Below are 26,500 nucleotides of genomic sequence, written 5' to 3'. Positions count from 1 at the left end.
CTCTTTCTTTCCTGTTTTTCTTTCTTCATTTGGTGACGATTTCAAGCTCACACAAGATTCATCTAGGCTCATTTCCGTTAAGTAACACTCAAGCATCTGTTCCACACGTCACTGTGCCATGAAACCGAGACGCTGGTGGGATTGCGAAGGTCCAAGAATGGGGTTGCGGGTCAGTGATAGAGGGGACGCTCCAGTATCTCGGGAATACTGTGGCCTGCATAGCCATCTCCTTCATGCCAGCTTCACTGCCTTCTTGCATTAGTAAACAAAACACCTTCTCTCTCTCCTCCCTCTCCCCCTGCTATGCATTGCAGGCTGTATGTACAGCACAGTGGCCTTCGGCCTGGTGGTGGGCTACCTGCTGGGTGGATTCCTCCTGTCTCAGCACGAGAATTCCTTCCTGGGTGGCACCGTGCCGCGAGGCATCTTTCCTGGCGCCCCCCGGTGGATCGGTGCCTGGTGGGCTGGATTCGTCCTCTGTGGCATCTTTCTCATGCTGGTGAGCAGATCAGAGTATTTGACAAGATTGCTTAAGCTGCATGAAAGCCTTTCCTGAAGGTTAGTTAAGGATGTCCATTTTGCTAAGTGAGCTAAATGTCATTCGTTGCAATCTTCTGTGGCCGCACTCAGCATGCCTACACCAGTAACAGCACTTTACAGTGACTTTTAAGGATAATAAAGGTCACATACAGGCAGCCTTCCGTAGCCTGTGATATTCAAGCTGAGATTACGAGAAAGAAGTTAATTTGGGAAGCCATCTAATTTATAGGGCACATAAGCAGTGGTATGTTGAACTGAATTGGTGCCAGAAAGGGTAACATAGTCAGAGGTAGTAGGGGCTTAGATTGAGTGACAAGATTAGAACGTTTACAGGCATGAATTAGGCCACACACTACCATCTGCTTGCCACCTTGCTAGCTTAAGTGATTGAGCAGCCACCCTGAAAAGGCATTGGTCTTGGGTTTAAATTCATGGACAATGGTGAATTTTTTTTCAGCTGCTATACTTTCTTTCTAAAAAACTCTTATGGGTTTCCTTTGTAGCTTTGTGCTTCTCTCATGTAGATGACAGTTTTTTCCTTTCGTGGAACTCTATGGGAGGCGTTTGTCCTCTAATGGCCTTAAGGGATAATATGCTACTGCTGCTGCTGATGTTGTCTATCAGAGCATGTAAAAGTGCTCCGCTAAATCGGATTGTTTATTGTTCACTGGCAATAGGCTGTGTTTGGTCCTTCATCTCAAATGCCAGTGACGTCTGCGAGTTTAGGCATGGCTGCAGAATGCAGGGGCACCTAATGCACTGCCACAGCTTGTTATTATTCTTCTGTTCATTTGCAGCAACTGCTTTTGAAATTTTCCATCTGGTTACTCTACATAAATGAAGAAAGAACACGATTACACCCACAGTACAATTAATAATCCACCATTCCAAGCAAAAAGAACATTCATAAAAACAGCAGCTGCCGCTGGTGGTAGAAGGATGCAGTTCTTTCACTTACCTCATGAAAAAATGCAGTTCCGTGATATTTCCTAAACATTGACTGCACTTGTATTATATTCTTTTGTTCATTGTTCTTCATCAAATTCCAGGGCTGATGAATCCACTTCTTAATTGTACCGCAGGTTGCAGTGCCTTTCTTCGCATTCCCCAAAGCCCTGCAGAGAGAGAAAGCACGGCTGAAGCGTGACGAAGAGTACATTATGGGAGGAACCAAGATGGTGGTTCCTGGCATCAACCAGAAAGTGGAGGTCTGGAAGCCCTCTGGAGTCACAGACCAGCACAACGCTTCCTCTTCTGAGATTCCACAAAAGCAGAAATATGGCCGCGACATCAAAGGTATTGTGCACTGTCATGGCTGGTCAGCTGTGTTTTGTTTGAGGATTTTTCATCCCTTGCTTTGAAGCATGAATTAAAGGCGTTGGTATACAGGGCGTTGGTATACAGGGTGGTTTGCAAGGTTGCCTGTGGCAGATAGCGCAGTTCTAATTCATGAGCTGGTCTACTCGAAGAGGCGGACATTACTTGCAAAAAAAATTGAAATGCATAATCAACTAATTAACAAAAATTTATAATTAGGTTTTTAACTAATTACCTTATGCCCAATATTTCAATTCACAAATTCTAGCCGTGGAGTTTGCAAGGCAGATCCACTTGGAACGAATTCTCAAGGTGACACCAGTGTCGAGATATTAATTCCCAAACTTTGTGAAGAAATGCATTGCTGTTCCAGTTACTTTCTTAACAAAACATCGTTTTATGCATTGAAGCACAGTTTTGTGATTGATACACATAATTAGAATATGTGTCAGCTTTTTTTTAGAATTGGGTAATAAATTAATAAATTCTAGCAATGCTGTGACTTAGATGTACTCTTTGGTAGTTTATCTCTGCATAGTATCATAATTTTAAAAGAAAGAGTGAAATGCAGCCTTTTAAGAAGTAAAACAGGATATGGACGTTCTGTGCACTTTACATGCCAGGATGCCACAAAAATAGCACTATAGTTGAACGGTGTCAAAGGTGTCATGAAGCACTATGACAAGACATTCTTATGCATATGGTGAGAAATTGAGAGGATTTGATTGAGAGAAATACCACATGACACCACGCAACTCAAAGCACAGCTAACACATGGGTTTGTCTTCTTCCACCGCTTGAATGGCGTGCATTGCCTCCAAACAGGACCACTTTGCATAAGAAGTCATTGTGGGCCTCGCCGAATGCAATCAGTGCAAAAGCTCTTTCTATGCACACAAAAACTTGGTTGAACTCTTCTCCTGCAGGAAAGCACCGTACGGAGACAGCTGCACACTCTTTAACTACACAACAATATACATGTGGCAAATGCAGGGGCTACCAGCATACGCTATTGGGTTTCCCATGCACCAAAAGCAAAATAATGAAAATTATGGTGACAAACTAAAAATTACCTTGAATTCAGGACGAGTGGCTGCCCGACTTGTCGGGAAACAGTGTTGAGGTGATAATTGAACTTGTCACTAAGCTCGATCTTGCGGAGGCAGTTGACAGCAATTGAGATACACAGACGAATACAATTATGTCTTAATAATAACAGAAGTGACAACTTACCATTGCACTGCAACATGTGCATGTGTAAATGTGACTGTGGGAGATCAAAATGTACTGGGTAGGTGCAAAGATACAACCGCAAGCAAATAGCTTGAAGCACATGACATAAAGAAACAATATGCAGCTTATATCAGTGACGCATACTTATCGCTGTTTTAAATTATATATAAAACCCATGTGGTCTGAGTGGGGACTACCTTGAGGTGGGCACATGCCTCCTTTATACCTATAGATTGCCTGTTCTCTGAAATAAACTACTCGTGAGTTGAATAAGAATAGTGATGCTGGTGAGTTTGTCTAAGTTCATGGCGTGATTTTTGCAGCACAAAGCACTTAAGAGCTTGTCGTTCTTTTCCTAAACCTTCGTTGTTGTTGTTTTCGCACTTCGCACTGCAAAAGATCACACCATATACTCGTGAGTGTAGCTTACGTCCCCTCCTCCGCTTTAAGTTAAATTTTTCTTTAACATTAGCACAAATTACAAGATCTAAAATATCTTCGATACGAACTTAAAGCCCCGGACAGGGAGTCGAAATTAATCAAGTTCTTCGTCTCCTGCAGACATCCCAGCATCCATGTGGCGGCTGCTGTGTAACCCCATCTACATGGTGACTTGCCTTGGCTCCTGTATGGAGCTGGCCATTGTCAGTGGCTTTGTTGTCTTCCTGCCCAAATACCTGGAGACTCAGTTCAACATCGGCAAGTCGCAAGCCAACGTTTTCACAGGTGACAGCACTGCTTCTCTGCTGGCCACCTGCCAGCTTTGCCCACACTAGATAATTTGTTCGAGCCGACAAATGGCTGTGATAGCTGCTGTAACAATATGCAGTAGTGCTATGTTAAAATATGCCATTATTTGATGGCTTCTTTGACGCTGGAGTACTTTGAAGTGAGCTGTTAGGAGAGTTGGTACTTGTCTGCAAGGTATAAAAATTGACTGGTTGGTAGTCCGTAATCAAAGCGAGTGCAGTGTAGAAACATGCAAAGTACTAATAATGGGGACAGAATGGAAAGTAACAGAGTTCTGTTATTTTTGTAGTAAAGGTTTATTTTTAGTTTCATATGTACGCATTCGCAAATTCATGAACACATGACTGCCAATCGCAAAACACGTGGGCTAAAAAGGAACATTGATGAGAATCACACAGATGTAAAACAAACCAACTCAAAATCTACTAAAGAACATTGCATGCCACGCTACCCAGGCACGGAAGGGAAAAATTGTAGCATGAAGCGTAGCACGAAGCAACAAAGGAAAACCATATGGGTCTTCTGTGTTGCTTCATGCTACACTCTGCTGGATGACAATTTTTGCTCTTTCATGAACCTTCCTCCACCTTGCAGGATTCCGCAGAGCTGATTACCCTCTACCGAGGTATGATGGTTCTTTTTTGGAGAGTGCAGTTGAAGTGATGGGGCTTTCGCTGTCAGCTCTGGCTACGGCTGCAGTGTCTTTCCCCGTTAACCATCCCTCGTCTGTATCTGCGCTGTAGTCACTTTCACTTATCTGCATCAAGGTGAAACAAGCAGTTGAATTAAACAAGGGGGGGGCAGTTTAGTGCACATCTCCTTTTCTACTCCAGCTGCAGTGGCTGAATGCGGCTGTGCGCATGCCATCTTGAAGGCAATCTGCTCTGGGTTCGAAAGCTAGCTGATTGGATATAGCTGTTGGCTTTGTGTGCGCCGTTTTCTCGCATGCTTAGTTTTCATTGAAGTGAGAGGCAGCACGAAAAGGGAATTTGCTTACCACTGCTGCCTCTCTTCATCACGCCAGCGTTCTGACAGCCAGTGTCCACAATCGTTGAGTGAAATGTGTTCCGCGTTTACCTGTGCACGCATGACAGCATGCTTGTTAATTTACTTCGTAAGCAAATTTACAGCAGTTTATACAGCTGGTAAAACAGCGAACCTTACTTCGTGTGGCTGTCTAATAATTTACTATGGGAATCAGTGCTTCGCCTATCAGGTGAAACTGTGACCTTCTTTTTCCGCCTGCAAATGTCTGCACACGTATGTGCACATTTAGTGCTGAGAGCAGTATATGTACCCTACCAACACCTTTTCTTGGTTTTCCTAAACAGGTGGCATCGCCATTCCTGGTGCCTGTGTTGGAATATTCTTGGGAGGCTATGTCCTGAAGAAGTTCCAAATGAGACCGAAAGGTAAAACTCTTTAGTAATGTTGGTCAATGTATAGGACGCCATGTAATTCAAGTTCCAAAATGCGCATTTAGGGCTACACAAATGGCTTCAAAGCAATCACATGTTGCACTACCATGTAATTGTACACATAACAGGTGGTCCCACCCATTTCTTCCTGTTAACGTTTCGATTTATGCTGGTAGTACACTTGATTCCCTTTTACCCCCTTATCTAATACCCTTGTCACTCCCTTGGGATAAAAAATTGCAGCAGAACCCACCTACGATCACTGTCTAAGTTATGCGAGAGCACTCATGCGACGCGCACCCACATATATTTTATGCAACTTATATTGCATCATTCTTCATTTCATCTTCATCTGTGTTGCCCAAGACAGCTAACATGCTACAGTGCATGCTGAAGTATGATATGTACAGTTTTGCACCCCTTATGAGCTATTAGCATGGCACCAAGGATAGTTACTACTCACTCACCATGCTGCATACAGGGCCAGATTCAATTTCTTGCAGTGGTATAAATTTTCTTCATTTCTTTTTCACACTCGGTCATCATCTTGAGGCCAGACGGTGCATACTGCCGGACGGTGCCAGCCACGCCAAAAATGGGTGGTGAAGAATGCTCCTGCATTATTAAATAAATTATTGAGAACATAAATGTGTGAAGTGCTTCACACAGTGTAATCCGACGCCTGCTTGCTCTTTTTCAGGGGCCATTCAATTTGTGCTCTGCTTCAACCTGCTGTGCATGGGTCTCTACACACTCCTGTACTTCTTAGGCTGTGATAACATCCGCATGGCTGGTGCCACACTTCCTTACTTTAATAAGTAAGTGGTTCTATGCTGTTGCATTGTTTTGCCGTGCGACTTGCAACTTCTACTTTCATGTGTTAGCTTTCTTGCAACTGTAAATCAGTCATGTGAGCGGCAGTTTATACCTTTCTGCACTTCTGCAGTAGGGATGGTCGATTAAATATTTTAATCGATTAACGATTAATCGTTCGTCGGTTTAGCCTATAATCGATTAATCGCTTTCGATGCGGGGCTTTTCGTCGATTAATCGATTAATCGACATTTTTTTCCGGCGCTTTAAAAAGGCTGAAACACAGTTATCTACTCACGTAAGTACCCATTATAACGTTTGAAAGGTGGAACCAGGATAAGAAATACAAGGGTATAACCTTTGATAAAGAATAATGTTTGACTTCTTGAAGGCCAACTATAATTGCCACTAGGGACTAGTGAAGGAATAAACAATATACAGGGTGTTCATATTTAAGTTTTACCCACTTGAAAGGAATTTACAGGATGACACCAGTTTCGAGATATTATTTCTCAAAGTGTGGGACGAAATACGTGGGCATTCCAGTTACTTTTGTACTTCAAGGCATTTTCTGTGGCAGGTAGCATAATTCTTATCGTTGAGCTGGGTTATTCGAAGAGGCGGACATTAGTAGCACGAAAAATTGAAATACATATTTGACTAATTAACAAACATTGAGTAATGAACTTCTTAGTTAATTACCTTACGAAACATATTACAATTTATGAATTGTAGCCGATGAGTTCGCAAGACCCACTTGAAAGGAATTTACAGGATGACACCAGTTTCGAGATATTATTTCTCAAAGTGTGGGACGAAATACATGGGCATTCCAGTTACTTTTGTACTTCAAGGCATTTTGGTAAAAATGTAAGTGGAACAACAGCGTTTCTTTACGGCGAGTTTGATGGTGCATATCTCCGAACTGGTGTCATTCTGGAAATTCAGTAAGTTCTTGATGAGGGCTAGTTGGTTCATAATTTGGAACTGAGGTTTGAACAGCTCGAAGAAAACGAGGACACGAAGAAACAAATACCACAAACAAGCGCTTGTTTGTGGTATTTGTTTCTTCGTGTCCTTGTTTTTTTTTTTCGCTGTTCAAACCTCAGTTCCAAAATCTGGAAATTAATTCCTAGTGGATACGCCTGACAAGTGGATACGCCTGTTTTCTAATGTACCAGCAGGTGTTCATCAAGGCTCAGTCCTCGGTCCACTTCTCTTTTACAGCGAAAGCTGTATATGGCTAGGCGAAACGAAAAACCATTCGTCCCATGTTTCGATAAACGTCTCCATTGGATGCGCCGTCATTACGTCGTTCTCTACGTCGCACCCAAGCGCGCGCCATTGGCAGCTAGCGCCGTTAGTTACATCGTTAGCGAACGCGTTCCCGCCATTGCCACGTTGACGCTGCTCTGCCCGAAACGCCTCCTCCTCGGCTCGTCGTTGTCGCATGCGTTCGATATCTCGAGTTAGCTCGGCGTAGCATCCGCCCGCCATTGGCGCTTGCGCTCCACCTCGTGATTTCAACGTGGACGTTTCGTCGCAGCCGAAGCCGAAATGCCGCCCGAGAAACTCCCGCCGAATGCGGGCATTGCCCCGGCGAACGCGTTCCCGCCATTGCCACGTTGACGCTGCTCTGGCCGCAACGCCGCCTCCTCGTCTCGCCGTTGTCGCATGCGTTCGATATCTCGAGTTAGCTCGGTGTCGTGGTTAGCAGCATCCGCCCGCCATTGGCGCTTGCGTTCCACTAGAAACACAAACATGCAGCCAATATTTGAGAAACGCTTCAATACATCGTCGGCACTAACCCACTGCTAAACATCGGGGCCGCACGTTTCAGCTTCTCTGGTTAACCATCTGTACGGAGTGCTTGGGCAATGTTTTTTAATCTATATTAACGATCTTCCGAACTGCGTTCTTTGTTCTTCCATAAAGCTATTCGCAGGTGACTGTGTTCTCTACCGTAAAATTCCTAATTCTTCCGATTCCCAAGAGAATCAGGACGACCTTAACCGCTTAACTGAGTGGTGTTCTAATTGGTGCATGCAAACAAATTAAAATAAATGCAAGGTCATGAGAATATCTCGTAACACTGTCATGCACACGTACTTTATTAATGGTGCACCTGTGACGTCAGTTACTTCTTACAAGCATCTCAGCCTTCACATATCAAATAACCTTTCTTAGCATTCGCATATTGGCTATGTTGCTAATAACGCTAACCGTATGGTTGGTTACTCGCGCCGTAATTTTAGCTCTGCCCCTTCGTCCCTGAAGCCAACTCTTTACAAAGCTTTAGTTCGCTGCAAATTGGAGTATGCTTCAGCCATTTGGGATCCGACTCAGTCTTCATGCTTCTAGAAAGTATTCAAAACCGCGGTGCACGCTTTGTCTCATCTAATTATTCTCGCTATGCAAGTATCTCATCAATGAAATGAACTCTTAACTTACCTGATCTTTCGTCACACCGCAAATGTTCCCGTCTTTCCCTTTTTCACAAAGTTTTTCATTTGAACCCCCTTCTAAAAGAAACCCTTCTTGCCCCTCCGTCTTATATTTCGTACTGAATAGTAAAAACCAGTCAAAAGACGAAGGACAGAGAAGAGACGTGGCACACACGAAGACTGGACTATTCAGTATGTACCAACTGACCCAGACAGCTACTCTACTTATATTTCGTCCCGCACTGACCACAGCCTTAAAATCGGGGTGACATTGTGCCGCACAAACCGGTACAGTGACTCATTCATCCCTAGGACAAGCACGGACTGGAATCGCGTTACCGCATCAGTCGCACTCATCACCGACTCTACCAACTTCAAGACCACTGTTCGAATGCATATTGTTAATATTTTTGGTTTGTATTTTTGCTGCATTATTTTTTGTTTTTGACTACACTCCTTTCTGTAACGCGTTCGGGCCTGGAAAGTACGTGAAATAAATAAATAAATAACTTCACCGGCTGCAACTGGTAAATTTCAATATACGTCGTAAATTAATTAACTATGAAGTTAATTAGTAATATTTATTAATTAGTCGAATATGTGTTTCAATTTCCCGTAATAATGTCCGCCTCATCAATGATAACAATTATGCTACCTGCCACAGGCGATTTCTAAAAATTCCATAAAACTTAAAAAGGAACACCCTGTATGTTAAAAATGGCACTTACTGAGGAGGGTGGGCGTGGAGGAAGGAGAAATTAGAAGAGAGCATTGCAGCACGACTGACATCAAGAAGTAACGGCCCAACACGTGATCGCCACATCAGAGCGCGCGGTAGGTTTAATGCTGCCGGGTGCAGGGCAGCAGCGCAGCTGAACGGGTGCGCACTGATTTGAAACTACTGCGAACCAAACATTATCGGCCAATAAGTTGTCTCTCAGGGTCACGTGCTGACCCTATACTGCGAGGTAAACAGCGAAGGAAATGGCTTGTCGATGAGTTCGCTTTCCAAGACTTGCTGCCTCACGTAATGATCTCTCCTAGTTCATTTCTTCCTCCACGGGGGGCGGCCTCTCTCCGGCCCCAGGAAGCCTGTGTGACGTGTGCTTAAAGCGGGGAAACGCTTGGCAATCTCGGCAGGACTCGGGGAAAACACTTGACAGTCGCTCTCGGTCTTCGCAGCCGCGCTGTCGTTGCTCGTGCTCCGCATTCTATAGTACGATTTCAAAATTTTCACGCACTTTAGTCACTGTCTGGAAAACGATTAATCGAACTGCTTTCATCGATTAAACCGATTAAATTAAAGGTAGACATCGATGACGATTAATCGTTTTGCGGCGTACTTTTCGTCGATTAATCGATTAATCGTTCATCGATATTACCATCCCTATTCTGCAGCATTCTGCTGTTGGTTCTTTGCAACAGCGGCCTAAAAATCAACTTTGGGCGTCTTTATTTTTGCAATTTTTTTGTTATTTATGAAACTTATTGCATTTAACATGAAACGATAAGTTCTAGTGACCTTTTGAAGCAAACATTTATTTAATCTTTCAAATATCTTACAAAGCATGATAATTTTTTTTTATTAAAGAAGGAAAGCATCAGGTTTACTGCTTTTTAGCTAAAACGTTTATCTTTTATTCAGTCCTTCCCATGTGCGATGGTAGGCAGTGAAGCTCCGAGCCGCATTGACATCTCCTGCTCCCACTGAAGTGTATGTTTCTTTCTCTCCCCCCTCCTTCCCTGTTTCTGTGAAACCTGCAGTAGCAGTGAGCTGGATACGTTCCAGGTGAACCTAACAGCCGACTGCAACATGGGCTGTCGCTGCTCGCCCAACGACATAGAGCCTGTGTGCGGCCGCAACGGCATCACATATTTCTCGCCCTGCCATGCAGGCTGTCGACCAGGAGCTGGCCATGGATCACACGTGAGTGCTCAGAAATGGGACCTAACTCAGTCATGAAAGGACACTTGTACGAAAGTACTAAATTGGGTTAGTTGGATAGTGAATAGAGAGTTTTAGCTTGTATGTAAATGTATTATTTTTTACGGCATATCGGGTTACCGGAGATGGGGTCAGCAGTAGCAATGCTGGTAGCGACATCTCGTAGTGCTTTGTCTAATCACAACGTGTTCGACACGTCTTTGTGTTACCTTGACGTTTTTGTCAAAGAAGAGAGATGCATGTTGGCGATATGTCGCTGCTTACACTTTACACCAGAAGCTAAGAAAACTGTGATTGGATGCTGCAATAATAGCTCTGTGTTCTCAGTGGTTTAACTTTGTGCCACAAGATGGCACCACCTATGGGGTCGCCTTCGTAAACATCTTCGATAACCAGGTTATTCGCAAAGAGTAATGTGTTTAAGGACAAGGTAAATCTCTCTAATAGCACTGCAAAAAAAGTGCAGACAACAGGCCATCAAAGATGGAACACGTGCGCCGACTATCAGCTGACGATTTTATTAATTTGGAATGATGCAGGATATATAACATGGAGTTGTCAGGAAGGAACAAGGCGTGTTGTGGTGGCAAAGATTCAGACAATTTCATTCGAGCATCACAAGATTTACAAGAGCAGGTCTCTCTGAGGAGGCTAATAACAATAGTGCACTGAAAACAGAGACGAAGGAAGGCATAGACACAATACAAGCACTCTGTCTACGCCTTCCTTCGTCTTCATTTTCAGTGTGCTGTTGTTATTAGTGATGAACCAATACCAACTTGCCCAATTTTCCGTCCTCTTCTCTGAGAAGGCATGAGGCAGGAATGGCCCCATCACCTTCTGTCACTTACACTTTGGGTTCAAGACCCAAAGACTATGTGACGTGTTCGAATTGATCTCTTCCCACATCTGCAGAAAATAGTCATCTCCTACTTTGGTTGTGCCCTGTAGCTAACACTTCATGTATAAAGATTCAGCTGCCAGGTTGCACACTGGCCAACATGACTACTGAACATGATGGCATATAAATGATAAGTGTTAAAACTCCACCCAGCTGTGCCTGCATAAAGTAGCCCTGCACCCTTTTATATTTTAATTTCTCTCATCTACTTTGCTCTGTGGCAACCCACATGATATCAAGAAACATTAGAATGTAACATGAAATCAGTTCAGACTGCATAGCATAACATGCTTTGAGAATTCTGTGGGTATTCTGCATTTTGTTGACAGGTACGACGACTAAAAGGGTGACCAGGCGTTCCTTTTTGAATATGTTGCCAAAAATGTAATGCCAATGGCAACAGTCTGATGTCACAGATTTCACAGTATATCCGTGACTTGGGGCCATGTTAGGGCAGAAAATCCTAATGTTGCCACCGTGAGCTTTACTGACTTTGAATACAGTGTAATCTTTCTTAGCTTGTAAACAGTCGGGCAGATTCAAGCAGCCATGGTAAATGTTCATGACTTCAAGGGCAGTTGGTGCTGCATTTTATTTAAAGTGTTGTTGCTGCCTATCTTTTGTTTTTGTTCCTTTCGGGCTTGCTATCCCAGATCACAATAAAACGGGCCTGTTTGCTATTCCGGAAGTGTAATAGACTAATACTAGCCAACATGACAACTGAACGTTTTCTTTTTTTTACTGTCCCTTTTCTTGGATGGTCACAAAAGTGCCCCATAAACAGCGTCCCCATTTGTGTTTTCATTAAGACGCAGTATGCATGTTTTAACACACCTTTTCCTGTTTTTGTCCTCTTCCATGGTCATGTTATAACATTTAGGCTCGTCTGTTTCCTTGTGCAGCTCAACTACACGTCATGTGCCTGCATCGTGCCTAATGTGACCATGAACCCTGAAGTGACAGCCGTGCCACTGGCGACCAGCGGGCCGTGTCCACAGCCGTGTTTGGCATTCATCCCGTTCATGGTGCTTCTGTTTGCCATGACTCTGGTGGTCTCCATCACGCAGATGCCACTGCTCATGATAATACTACGGTGAGCTTGGCTGACTGCCGAAAATATTTCCCTTATTGTTGGTGATAGTGGCTGCATTCCAATGAGGGCGGAATGCAAACTTTGGGGGCACATTATAAACAGCCCTATGTGGTTGAAGTTTCATCCAGGGCCAGCAATGAGGTGTCTCTTGAAGCCTACGAGTTGGTTTGAGACATTACGATGTCCCATAACTTACTTGCGATTTAATTTTTGAAAGGGGAAGTTGGTGTCTACCTAAAAGTATGAATGAGCTTTTTTTTTTTTTGCATATATGTACAGACTATTGAGTAAGGCTAAATTTCATTCGGCCTGATGTGGCTTCCGTAGCATACACCATACAACTATGATGTAGCTGACATACATGGCTTGCTTGAAAACAAAACTTCGCGGTTAAAGAAAAATTTATGTGGGTGCCGAGATTTGATCCCAGCCGCCACCACTCCTCGAGGTGGATCCATAGGGCTTACTTTTAGCTTAACTTTGACCATTCGTGTGGTATGCCAGTATGTGGCTGCTTTTGCTCCCCGCCCTTATTGGTGTGCCACCACTGAACACTTAAAGTGGTAAATTCACACAAGAAAGGCTCGTGTAGTCAGAGTGTGACAGCCCAGCAACTGGAACCTCCTTAGCTTTTAGTGTCTTCATTCACATGGATGATGAAAGGCTGAGAAAAGTGGGTGTTACTCGACTGACTTGGCAGTGTCTATTCTTGACACCAAGGGGATCACTAAGGCACTATCAACAGTGGAGGAGTGGCCACAGAGTGCTTGAATCACCAGACTGAAGCCTCCTTTGTACAGCTTGGAATTTTACGCCACCATGTCGTATCAGAAAAATGGGACGTTTTCATTGTGGGATACCTGCTTTGCCATGCTGCCTAGGTTTCTTTTTCCCATGAATGCAAGTGATGAAGTTCAGTCTTGTTCCTAAGACATGCTTAAAAGTTCAACACAAAAATGGAAATGGAGGGACAGAGTTACCACATCTGAGCACTGTAGACACATAAATAGAACCTGTAATTGTGTGGTGAGCAGCAAATTGGCGTAGCAAACGACAGGTAGCATGTAAACATGAAGCTGTGGCTAGTATATACAGACAGCACACAGCACTCTAATATCTACCATTGTATCCCTTCGTGCCTTCATCCATGCAAGCACCGAAATCATGCTTAAACTGCTTTCTGTTCACCCTTTCAGATCTGTTGGAGAAGAAGAGAGGTCCTTTGCATTGGGAATGCAATTTGTAATATTTAGGCTATTTGGTAAGTGTGCGATCAACAGCATTCTGTGTACATTTACAGTAAGAAACGAAACCCCAATTTTTTTATAATGTCCCAGTTTTCATGCATGCACATTGTCTATATTATGCTATGCTAACATATCGCTAGTGTGAAATCGATAGCTGTGTATGAGATAGCATGGCAGGTGTTCACATAGGTAAAGGATAGCACACATAAACTGGACACAGCATTTTTAGACAAACAGCTCAAAGTTGTGTGGTGCACCAAAGTCATCTTTGCATTAGGCTACGTATTGTTCACAGTGAAACAGTTAACTGTTACCTAAGGTTTACACTGATAATACATATTTAAGCATTTGTTCTTTTGTACCAGTTCTCCTGCATTCTCCAATAGTATAAGTATGAATTTTGAACGAAACCTGTCATTTACTTAACCTAACAATTTACTTAACCTTTACCTAACAATACAAGAGTACAGCATGCTTAAATGAGTTTTAGCTGCAATGGAAGCAAGCCAGTACCATGGGAAGCTATAACTCTAAACACTTGATGTTATTACAAGCAAAAAAAAATGAAATCGTTTAAATAAACAGAGTTGTAACAATTTCGAATGTTTGTGATTGTAGCCGTTGACATTCTTTGTGTCTGCTTGCAGGTTACATCCCAGCACCAATAATGTTTGGTAATGTGATAGATTCGTCCTGTATCCTTCGAAAGGCTCACTGTGGCAAGCCGGGGGGCTTCTGCTTAGTCTACGACATTGAGCAGTTTCGACTGAGGTGAGTTTAATTCAAATATTGCCGGTGCATCGGTCGCTGTAATTTTCGGTTAACGGCTAGAAATCTATCCAGCCGCACAAGTCTGCTACCAAACTTGGCCGTCGCTGCCGCATCAATCTTTCCCCACTGCACAAAGCTTAAACTATTATGCATGACATTCTTTCAATTTCTCGGGGCATCACACCTCACTCTGTAAAATGAATTTACCTTTTTTTTAATGCCAAACATTCTTTGCTTACATTAGGCACTGTGAGTCTATGTATGCATCTAGTCTCTTACACTGACCCAGTCACCCAAGTTGTCATCTTGTGCCTCTAGGTACGTGCTCGTGATTGTGATACCTCTTGGTCCATTTCTTTTATTCCAAGTTTGTGGCTGCTTGTGTGTTACGTCTAAAGCTAAATCATCATTAATAAAGTGTGTATGTATTCCATAAATGGCATGTGCTCGGGCGAAGTTTTCTTTTTAGCGCAGCTCTTAAGCGCCCGTTCCTGCGGCCAGCGTCGGCATTGTCCCTCGTAACCGAGTGAACGATCGCAGCGAAGGATGAAAGTAAATGCGGGAGGAGGAGGGTGCAGCAAAACCATGAGGCGGAAAGCGGAGGAGGAGGGCATGGCAAAAGCATGAGAAGAAAAGCGTAGTGCCGCGCAAGGCAGGCTCTGCCAGCGACCTCTAGCATATCTGCTCTGTGGCCACGATGGCAACGAGATGGCGCCAGAGTAGCGCGCGTCATCTGGGAGGTCTGTCGGCGGCAGCTGCTGTGGATCGCGCCCACGCATCGCCCACGCATCACCCACGTGCTGGCTCTCGCGATCTCCCAGTTAGCGAGGCAATCGCGCCACACTTCGCTACGTTTGCAACATGCCGCACGAGACAGATTGTCCGCATCAACCAATATACCTCGAAATGAAAACACGTATAGAGCTGTGCTCATATTTCACATTATGGAGTATTGTAATCGCCGGTAATTTCTTTTAATGCGGGCTACACAACGATAATTGCATGATTGAATTTTAAACACCGCAGTATACAGTCAATGACTAAAGCCTGCAAAGTCAGTACTTTTTTTTTTCTTTTTTGCTTATGCTCATGGGTTGTAAAAATCTTTGCGTTGCAAAAAAGCAACAGATAATCAGAAGAGGGGGCAAAGGACAGATGTAAAAAAGTTTGACCGACCCAGAATAATGTCGGAGATAATTTTCCCGTTTCACTCATTTCGCTGTGTGTGCAGGTACATTGCCGTCTGCTCTGGCCTCAAAGTGGCCGCTGGGCTACTGTTCTTCCTCGACTGGCTCCTGATCACGTGGCGGCACAAGCGCGAACTCAAGGAGGCTCCACCCATGACGGTTGGAGAAATCGTCTCCTCCATCATCTCGCTGGACCGTCTTTCCGCACTTGGCTGGGGCGAGGGCGAGCAGAAGGAAGACGTCCTCCCACTGGGGAACTGTGCAGAGGAAATCGTAGACGGCGGCAACGAGAATGCGGTCCACTCGGGCACCGAGCATGAAGAGAAAGAGCGGCATTGTCAGCCGCTGCTCAGGAGCAGCACAGCTCAGCCCGGCCCATCAGAACTGGTCTGCTAGCTTGACTAGTATGGTGTGTAACTGTGTACGAGTCATGCAGCGAGTGCTGAGTCATCCTCAGCCTCATATGAACATACATGACAGGCCGACAAATAAGGTTAGAGCCTCGACCTATGCCCTGCCGCCGCCACGGGTGCTTCGACTGAAACCATAACGGAAGCTGAGCTGGACTTGCATGCTTATCAACTGCCTTTCGGTGATGGAAAAAAAAAATGGCTGCAGCTCTCTTCAGCTAGGCCGTATTACAATTTTCCAGAAACCCCCCGCCCCCTCTCTCCTTTGGCGCACGGAGAGCATACGATAAGGTTGTTGGCTCAGCACTCGGCCTGTCGTGTATCGGCAACTCGCCCCAGGTTCCGGATGAAACCGACCATCTCTTGGTTCTGCTAGCTACAAACTACAGACTTGGCATGTGGTGTGAATTTTGTGCAAGCACGTGTAGGAGCCATCAGACCGTCGACGACACCGCTGGTAACAGAACATGCGCCTACTAACATTGCGGGCCTTGTTTCTTGCCCTCCTGAAAATGAAAACGACGATAACCACTGCATCCAGAGTGGCTCGTTGCAGCCTCAGGATGTAGGAACCACTGTTCACAACATGTGCAGGTAATATGCAGACCTTAGAGTGCCTACAGTGCTACCTTCGAGATTTGATGGCGTTTCCGAAATGACAAGTTTCAAGTCAGCGTCGCATCGAAAGCTGCTAAACAACCATGCATTCACAGCAGCAGATCATGCCTGCTATCACCTCTTCATTTTCTTTTCTTTTTTCTGCGTTGAAGTGATCGTTTGCCAACGTTAGCCTATTGAGATTGTTTTCCTTGCGCATGGTGACAGTGCTGTTTTTGGTGCATAAGTTGTCATCTGCATCACATTGTACATATATTATCAGGTGGGGAGAATACCTGCATGTTGGTAGTAACGCACTTCCATTGGTAATGACAGGCTTTTTTTTTTTTTCTCCTATCCTTGTTCAGACATCTTGCATTTACAAAATGACTCTTTCCACACCATTGCATTTTCTTGTAAAGTTTTTGTTTCTCACTTGTAAACTGCTATGGCCGTCTTTTCTTTGTGCACTAAAGGGACATTAACATAATGACCCAATTTAAGCTGGCAGATTATCGCTTCAAAATTCTAATGTGCTATTCCTTGGTAGAAGAAAAATACTATTGTGAAAACAGAGGACAATCTCGTTTTCTTGAATTCAGTACCCAAATAATGGCACTGATGGCTTCATGAAACCACTGATATTGCAGCATTTTTTTATATTTGTGCCTTTAAGCAGGAAGAGTTCGCAGAATTTGCCATGTTGGTTCTTGGCATTTTCTAATGCAATTGACTCATTTCTGCCAACAAGCAGTTACCTAGGCCTAACCAGATACTACCACAATCTATGACGTTACATGTAGCCCATTTGATAATTTCAAAGTTGTACCTTCGCATTATTAATTTTTTCCCACAGCAAGCCTTTGCTCATAGCAGGACCGACACATTCACAATACAAGCAGTGTAATCCTCCAATCTAGCTGAAATCAATATTCTCTTTAATGTCCGTTTAAGGTCTCCATTTTTGTCGTTATTATTGGCACGTTTATTCTGGCCAAGTTATTTCGAGTCGCCTTCCCAAACACTAGACGACAGTAACAATACCGAATTGATGTTATAAAAATTGTTTATTTCAAAATGAAATTTTGCTTTGCGACTTCCTTTGCTGAAAAAACAAGTTGCATACATTCTTGGCTTTTCAGAAAGTGAGACGCTAGTTTTTTTCACTGCACACTCGACACATCACTACCACCAGCATTAGGGGTAATTTGTAACATTCTATTTCATTTTTCTATACACCCTTTTCTAATTTGTAAGTGCAGCTTGTCTGCACTAAACATGTGCTAAACTAATGGCAGCACCAGTCATCGTTCAAACGAAGACTAAGTTCTACCTGCACATGCTGGGGCTTGCCTCTCGCTCATGGTTTCGTCATGAGAGCCACGTCTACGTTTTCCATGTCATAATATAAGCAAGCTGTACACACGCTGTATGCAAAACTGACTTAAGCAGTCATTAGTAGGGCAAACTGCCTTGCAGGAAAGCTAGCTTTACAATTATGAAAAGGGTCTAAGTGATAACAGCAACACAGCAGCAGCAACCATGCTATATTCAAGTCAATTACAAAAGGCAAAAAGAATGGAAAGTGAAATGGATCGTTAACAAAATACAGCCCAAGTTCAAAGTTCTCCATGCAAAGACGCAACAGCCGCACCAGCTAGCCTGATATTGTTGCCTTATATACTGTCACAATTTCGATGAAGTGGCACTTTACCTGTGTTAGACTTGTCAAGTTGCACTGCTTGATTTTTTTTTTTCTTTTTTTTTTTTCTTATAACGCAAGAGGGTTAATGAATTGCTGCTCTTGTTATGTTTCTGAATCGTTCTGTGCTTCCTGGCACGTTTTTCATTACAGCTGAGAACCAGCGCAGGTTTTATGTGGCTTCCATTTTATGAATTAGTATTCTTCCCTGGTTGAAATATCTATGGCTTTTACAGCTAATCTTCCTAAGGTCATGTCTTGTTCTAAACGGTTCAGTGGACCAGATGAACTGCCCATGTGTGCGTGTGTGCAGCATATCCCGTCATTTACCCTTATCTTTCTTTCACGTTTTGATAAGAGTTGTAAAGCTACTATTTAGTGTTCTTTTGTCAAAGGGTCACATATTGACTTGAACTTTATAGAAGTCTGTTATATATTTATTTTTTCTTGCACCTGTGGCAATAGCATTTCTTCTTGGCATAATCTGTGGGATGCTGTAAGGTGAACATTTTACTCTTTATAAATGACAGCATAATCATTGCATTGACAAATACTTCACTCAGAATATTGTTTGTCACCTCCACAGCGTGCAACCTCTGGAATGTCTGTGCTTGCATTCATTGTATCTGATCTGATATCTGTAGCAGAAAAATACTTGCATTCACTGCATGTTTTATTTATCGTGTTTCAAGCACCTGTAATTAGAACTGATTGCAACAACAAAGGCTACCAGGTGTTTGTTTCTTAATTTAAGAATGTTGACGTTGTAACATCAATGACGTCAATTTAAACTTTTTGTTCTGAGAGGAACATACTCCCATATAACTGCTGTTTTCTCCTCTTACATTATTAGCAGTAATGAAAGCTATGCCCAGAACTGCATCTACATAAAGCTTATAACTGAAAAATATATATTCCATGGAGGCTTAGAAAAAAGAAGACAGCTTTTAGAACCTTTAGGTTAACTCAGCTCACCCCATTTTTTTCCGCATCATGTGTACGACATGTCATAGATAAGGCAATTTCTTTTCTTGACCGTTATCAATTTGCACGTGTCCTGTTTCGTACACTGTATACAAAACAAACTTCACTTGTACTGAGCAGGTAACATTTGCACTCAGTGTTATCACAAATTGCACTGATGAGTTTATTCACAATTCCACTTCTATTTTTGAACACAGTTCTATTAATGACTCCTTATACATAGCGCACATTTAACGACCATTGGAACCTGTGACCATTGAAATCCGCGAAATTCCATTGGATGTGTTCCGTTGGATCATGTAGCTGACCCCACAGCGCTCGATGGTTTGAAAGGTTATTTGTTACAGTGGTCGTTGAAGGTGTTATGTGATATGGCTGTATGGCTTGATGTTGTCAATAGTCAATGCCAGTATCATGCATCGTAATGCAAACTCATGATGAGGAGTTGCTTCACTGGTAAGAGTTTTCTTCTTTTTTTTTTTACAAGAAAACTTAACCATATGATCACTCTATGGCCTGAAACACTAACGACTTGATGGAATCTCAGTGGTCAGAGTGAACAATCCTGAAGTCGTGTTCAAGTGCATATGTGATACAGTGTAAAATATTGTCACAGGTGGCTCTTGCCTTTCGTAATGTATATAGATGTATGTTATAGAGGAGATATTTTGACAGAGCTAAGATTTAGGACTTTCTTCTAGAGTGTGACAAGTTTGTGCACTAAGCCCTTGATGAGAGGGTAAATGAACCACGCGTTCTTGCAAACAATGGCAATATCCATGTGCTGAGCACATGAACCTAGCTTGTGGGCCCTACTGGGTGCACTTAAAGCATCCTTCAGCTCTTTAGTCTTGAATGGTGCTTGGCCCAGCAATAGATTTGAGCACTGCACACATATGGCTTTCAATTCAAATCAAGCAGCTGTCATTGCACAGGAAAGGGGGCCTGTGTTGGCCAATGTTGGTCCTACATTGGACAATGCTAACTCCTCTTCAAGCCATGCTGGCCCAGTGATGGGATGACATCAGCTGCTATTGGCCCCCTTCTATGCTGCTAGGAACATCAACAAAAAAAAAGTGAAATCACACTCTTCAGGGTGCACTGCGTTTAGTATTTTCTGTGCAAGGCATTGTTTGTAAAGGGAAGGAAAAGAAACGTAAAAAAAAAAAGTCCACAATCAGTGTACGCATACATTGAAAACATTCTAGAGGTAAGTTACGTATAATAAAAGTTAAAGTTATGCAAGTCAGAGATAAGGAGGGAGCTTTCATGTTAGTAGTCATAGGAATCATTTCTGTGTGCACTAACTAAGAATAAAGAGAAAGCACAAGCCAGAGACACCCTCTTACAGTTAGCTTTTGGTTTTTGTGAATAGGGTAATGAGAAGAGATGATTACGACATATATTTGAGAAATAGTCTCTGCTGTGCCTCCATCATATCATTAAAGTTAGTTGTTTCTTGTCTTGTGGTCCTTTGTATTGGGTAGAGAACTATACAGAATAACCTTGCATTGGTAAACTTTTTTGCACTCATGATTATCTTTAGGAGAAACAGTGTCAGATCAAGATTTGCAAGTAACCACACATCTGCATTCTGATATAATCCACTTTCTTAGCGTACCCTTTTGATAAGTTGAACTAAATTTACATAAGGTGTGATCCGCGGTCTGGTCCCACTTCTACTCTATATTGGGCGCGTAATGAAGCTGCGTATAACTACAGCCTTCAATGCAGAAAGTGGAAGTAAAGGAATGTGTTGTTAAGTCCACGCAGTTGCTGAGAAAGTGTTCAATTAACAAGCGCGTCTTTTCTGAAGATACCGTAGACGAAGTTGGCCAATATAACGCCATGCATCAAAACGTTCACGTTGGAAGAGCAACTACTTTGTTTAATCTCATTACTCTTGCCTAAAACTGTGAAGCACTGTCTTCCTGCCTTATGATTCAGGGCTTCTTAAAGCATGCAGTTAACAGACTTCTAACAATAGGTGAAATTACTTTAGTGGTAAATATTTTTCTGGTTTTGCCAGTTGTACGGCAGCAAGATTATCACTGTATCATGCACCGTCCTGTACAGGAAACGTTTGACACCAAGTGGTGTGGTTATACATGATACCTTCAGTAGCTTGCCTTTTTTACGTCTTTTTCCATGTTCAATGAACTTTTGGGGCAGAAGAGCTTGGCAGGATAAAATCAACAATGGACACCAGCGACAACAGAGAGCTTTTAGTGCTATGCACCAACTATTTTTCAACAGTTCTAACAGACTGCAACAAGCATGTTTTGCATGATACCATTTTGATAAACAAACAAAAAAAGAAATTGATGGTTCTGAATGAGGGATATTTAACCAGTGGTGTGTGAACAGTGGGTCAGGTGGTACTAATTCGACTGGTTAACATGCCAACATAGGAGTCTTGTAATTGTGCATGAAACTGCCGTCTGCATTGTGCACTCTTCGTTTTGTACAGTGTAGTTTAAATTTTAAGGGCTTTTCCCAAGGTGCGTTGGGACACCTTATATATTGTGTAAGGCTTCCAACTTTGGTCTTCACGTGTATTGTTACAAAGGCTTGTACACGGGCTATGTAGAGAAGCTAAATTTGTTGTTTAGGTCAAGTTATGCAGGCAAACAAGACATGTCTATCACGCATATTTTTGTGCATGCTTGCTCCCATTTCACATGCGTTGTACACCTTGTTATTTTGTAAAGCGAAGGAGTGCACTGTAGAGATTACTGCACATGGCATACTTTGTTCTGACGTTGAAACTTCAGTGGTTTTAACCTTTATTTATTTCAGCCTGTTTATACATATGGGTGTGTATCTATCTAGGACAGTGATGTTCTTGCAATGGTATTTAGGGTTCTCCAGTACATGAGCAGCATGTTGTTGTCCTCGTAGTAGGGAAAGAATGCATGGAGATACCACATTCTTTTGGGGGGTAAATTGTTACTAAGCATTGTGTCTTTGTCATTATAAACGAATCTCTGCGAAGCATAACTGTGCAATTTCTTTTTGTATAAGAGATGATTTTCTGTAGTGTTTAACTAATCAGTTCTTTTTGCTTAACTGATACTGATACTTTTGAACATGTTGGCATGTTGTCTGAACTAGTGTACTAGCATGCATGCTGTGCATATGCTGTTTTCTCGAAGAGGACTGCCCCTTTGTTGCCATTGCCGCAGTCCTATTAAATTGTATTGCCAGTATACAAATAGCTGCGCTGCAAAATTACCCTGTGGCTTCGTGAATTGTTGCCGTTTTCATACATTTTTTTTTTTACAAGGAACGTCATGGCACATTAAAAGCTGTATTGTTTGAAAATGATGCATTGTCTTCTTTTAAGGTGAATAGCTTTCTTTGACTCTTTCATTTTCTCTTTGTCTTTTTTTTTTTTCGTTTCCTTTTTTGTGGTGATTGGTGGTTGTTGGACTTCCACCATCGATACAAAGGCGCCGACACAAAGCACGCATGCACTCCTGCTACCGATTTGCGAGATCCATTCATCACCGAACAGCCAACCGTTATAGCTCTTTGAGATGCACATGCTGTCACATGAGAGCTGTGGGGTGTGCTGAAGGATTAGAGGTGGCAGCCGCCTTCCCCTCTAGCATTCGCACCATTTAAGATGACACAAATGTGACAAATCGGCTTATATGTATAGCCACCTATCCATTACAGATGTGCTGGTTAATGGCCCTGTTCACTAAAGGCAAATTAAGCTGTCGAAGTTTCAACAGTATTCCCTTTTCCACCATGAGGGCTTGGTTAGGCAAGTGATCGCTCAGGAGGAAGACAACACTATCAAGACAGAAGAACATTACAGTGAGGTTGCCACTACTGCTTCATGAACTGTTCTGAAGAGAGTGTTGCAGATAAAATCGCAGACGTTTGTGGCGAAGACCGTGGTTCTAGTGAGAGTCATGACGTAGTCATTACAGGTTTAGATGAGCCAGAAAACATGTAGTTGAAAGTCTGCCGTGCGAATTTGATTGTGAGGCCTGTGCAAAATTTTCGGGAAAGATGCAAAGCGATATTCAAAGCCAAGCACAATAACGTCTTTCTTTTTCATCACAGTAAACTTGAAGCACTCTGTGCTTTTCAAAAAGTCTTCAGTAATTTTTGTGCCCTTCACCTTAACGAAACCCCGATAAACAGGACAGTTTTCTGTCCATTCCAGTTCTGTTCAAGCGAATTCTATTGTAAATGTCTTTAAGTGCATCATTCCGTTAATAAAATGTATAGCTATATAGAAGCATTCGGCTATTCTCTTACATTGCAATCATTGTCAATGGTTGTTGCATAATTTCTGTCTTATTTTTGCTTTTTTTTCAATATCTGTTCAAGGAACTGAGGATTTATACACTAAGGAGCATAGTGGTAATCTCCAGTTAGCTTGTAAGACATGTAAAGAAAAAGATCAGTGGGATTGTGTTCTATGTGATGTATATCACTCGCCTAACAAGACAGTAAAGAATCCAAATAAGTGGCACGGCTCGCACTGATTACGCCCAGAAAATATCTGGAATATTCTGCCCAAGTAATGTACTCAGTAGTCTTTAGATCTAGCTGGTTTCAATGAAGAGTACACTTTGCACATTGTTAATGCAGAAGTAGTAAAGTGGAAGGGAGCCGGACCTCAGCGATGTTTGTTCCCAAAGCCCCTCTTCCACCCGCAGGAGAGTGAATAGGAGGTGGAGTTGTGAGAAGGAATCCTGAAAGGTGAGATGCATGCGACTGCGCCATTGTTATGAGGAGGTTGGCGCCGGATCACGTGATCACTTTGCCCGCCAGCCTGTGCGCCGTTTCGATACGGTTTGCTCTGGAACACGTGATCGCACGCGCCGGCTCTTAATTGGTTTCGCATGGATCGCGCTCGCCTGTGTTTGCGTGGGTCTGAATAAGGTCCCTAGTTTCAAAATATCTAGGGACTTTTAAGTCGATCAACGCCACCTATAGTTGTTAGGCAGGTGGGATGAGGTCAGGGTGTATGGTCTTGACCATAGGTCGGCAGTGTGGGAGACACTCACTCACCATAATTTTTTCCAGGCCCCGCACTCACTCACGTTCACACTCACCTCCACTCCACTCACAGCGCTCACTTCCACTCGCACTCACTGGCGCTCACTCGCACTTGCACTCTTCTCACTCACACTCACAGGCACTCACTCGCACTCACACTCACTGGTACTCACTCGCACTCACCTGCACTCACACTCGCTGGCACTCACGCACTCACCTGCACTCACTGGCACTCACTCACACTCACCTGCACTCACTGGCACTCACACTCACCTGCACTCACACTCACTGGCACTCACCTGCACTCACACTCACTGGTACTCGCTCGCACTCGCATTCACTTACACTCACATTCACTGGCACTCACTCGCACTCACCTGCACTCACTCACTGGCACTCGCTCTTACTCGCACTCACTTACACTCACATTCACTGGCACTCACCTGCACTCACACTCACTCACACTCACTCGCACTCACCCCTTTGAAATGAGTGTGAGTGAGTGCACTCATGAGTCACTGTGCCTATCTATGCCGCTCACAATTCGTGTATATTCATAACGAAGCTTCCAATTTAGCACCTGTTGCATCGGGAGTGCGCCAAGGCAGTGTTTTGGACCCAGGTTTATTGTTAATATGCATACAAGATTTGCCTTCCCCATTACATAGTAACATCAGTCTATTCGCTGACTATTGTATTTCGTACCGTACAGTGATAATCACCATATACAAAATTCTGCCTTGGTGTCTGTAACGCTAACAGTAAGAAAGAAATATGTATCTGGGTTTACTTACATATTAATGACGCACCTCTCACTTGTGCATTTCAGCGTAAATATTTAGGTGTCACTTTAACATACGCTCTCTGATGGGAAAGCCATGTTAACAAAATAATTTCAAGTGGAAATCAATGTACATGCTGAGCACTAAACCGACTCTTCTCCTGAGAAGACACCTTCGTCTTGTGCCCCCAGATAAATTTGCTGGCCTACAATATGCTTGTTTGAACATTGCTGGAGCACGCCAATATTGTTTGGGTTTCCCGTACACAAAATAACTCATTGCAAGAATGGAAGAGGTGCAGAAGAAGGCAATAAGGTTATGTTTAAAAAATACAAATTAACGGATTCATTGACTAAAATTATTAAAGAGAGCTGGTTTATTAACACTGCAAAGTTGAGCAAAAACTAGCACGACTAAAGCTTTCGTTTCAATTTATTCATGGTGACATAAACATTGACGTCAGCCCCAAACTCTCTCTGTCCATCTCTCTGTCATTGACATTAGACGTGTGCATGCTTGCCGCCCATGCTCGCTAAGCTCCCCTTCGTCGGATTGAGCCAAGAGAGCGGGAAATAGAGGGAGAGATTGACTGTCCGTATACTTAGTCAACCACTTAACGCCGAACAAACACAAAAGGGAGAACAAAGCGGTATCTTCATTGCATCTTCGCTTTTTCTCCACGTATGCGAGCGTGCGTGTCTGTTACTCTGTGCTAACTTGGCTAGTCCTCTTACGCTCTGCCTGTTTATATAACGAGCCTGTACGTGTACGTTTAAAAGGGAAGCAAAACAATGAGGAGCCATTCCACCCTCTGAAGGCGGATGACCAGCGAAGGTATACCAAATCACACGCTATTAAGTGTCTTCACTCAGTGGAAGTCATGGCAAATTTGCCGGTCATGATTTGGATATGTCTGCCATCAGTGCTCCAGCCCATACTTATTCCCTGGCGTATTAAAGAAATGTCGCAGTTTCGCCCGAAAGCGAAGCTCGGATTGCGATAGCAAATTAGTAGAGAGCTATACGAAGCAAGGATAGTAGTTTAATGGGCCGTATAAACTGTAAACATTCGCCTACTAACTAGACAAGCACGGTGTCACGCGTGAGCAGGTAAACATGAACGCATCTCGCTCGATGATCGCGGAAACTCGCTGTCAGAACGCTGGAGTAAGGAGGCGCAGCTATAGCCGCGAGCGAATTGACCTTCGTCCGCCTCTCGCTTCAAGCGAACTAAACGTCGACAACACGGCGCATACGAAGTTACCGGCGTCTATTTGAACACAGTTCACGTCGCAAATCGCTTTGAAGAGGAGGCGCGCGCCGCGCGCGCGCGCCCTTTTTCCAA

At 43.3% G+C, this 26,500-nt stretch overlaps 1 protein-coding gene across 11 annotated transcripts in view; it reads left to right on the top strand.

Moving 5' to 3' along the window:
- LOC119461226 (solute carrier organic anion transporter family member 3A1) overlaps positions 1-26,500 on the top strand; it is a 269,245-nt gene that overhangs the window by 228,041 nt on the left and 14,704 nt on the right. For 4 of the 11 annotated variants that reach the window (XM_049672088.1, XM_049672087.1, XM_049672086.1 and 1 more), the window contains 6 exons: positions 315-499; positions 1,623-1,836; positions 3,652-3,816; positions 5,172-5,252; positions 5,959-6,076; positions 10,280-10,442. In XM_049672088.1, the coding sequence (XP_049528045.1) occupies positions 315-499; positions 1,623-1,836; positions 3,652-3,816; positions 5,172-5,252; positions 5,959-6,076; positions 10,280-10,442 (926 nt within the window). Of the gene's footprint in view, positions 1-314; positions 500-1,622; positions 1,837-3,651; positions 3,817-5,171; positions 5,253-5,958; positions 6,077-10,279; positions 10,443-12,263; positions 12,455-13,650; positions 13,716-14,348; positions 14,473-15,703; positions 17,425-26,500 lie in introns of those variants that run through there. The other 7 variants (XR_007468275.1, XR_007468274.1, XM_037722456.2 and 4 more) reach the window with 6 other exon arrangements.

Source organism: Dermacentor silvarum, chromosome 8 (assembly GCF_013339745.2).
Source record: "Dermacentor silvarum isolate Dsil-2018 chromosome 8, BIME_Dsil_1.4, whole genome shotgun sequence".
NCBI classification, from domain to species: Eukaryota; Metazoa; Arthropoda; class Arachnida; order Ixodida; family Ixodidae; genus Dermacentor; species Dermacentor silvarum.
Note: the sequence above shows the minus strand (reverse complement) of the source record. Positions and strands in the feature narration are given on the sequence as shown.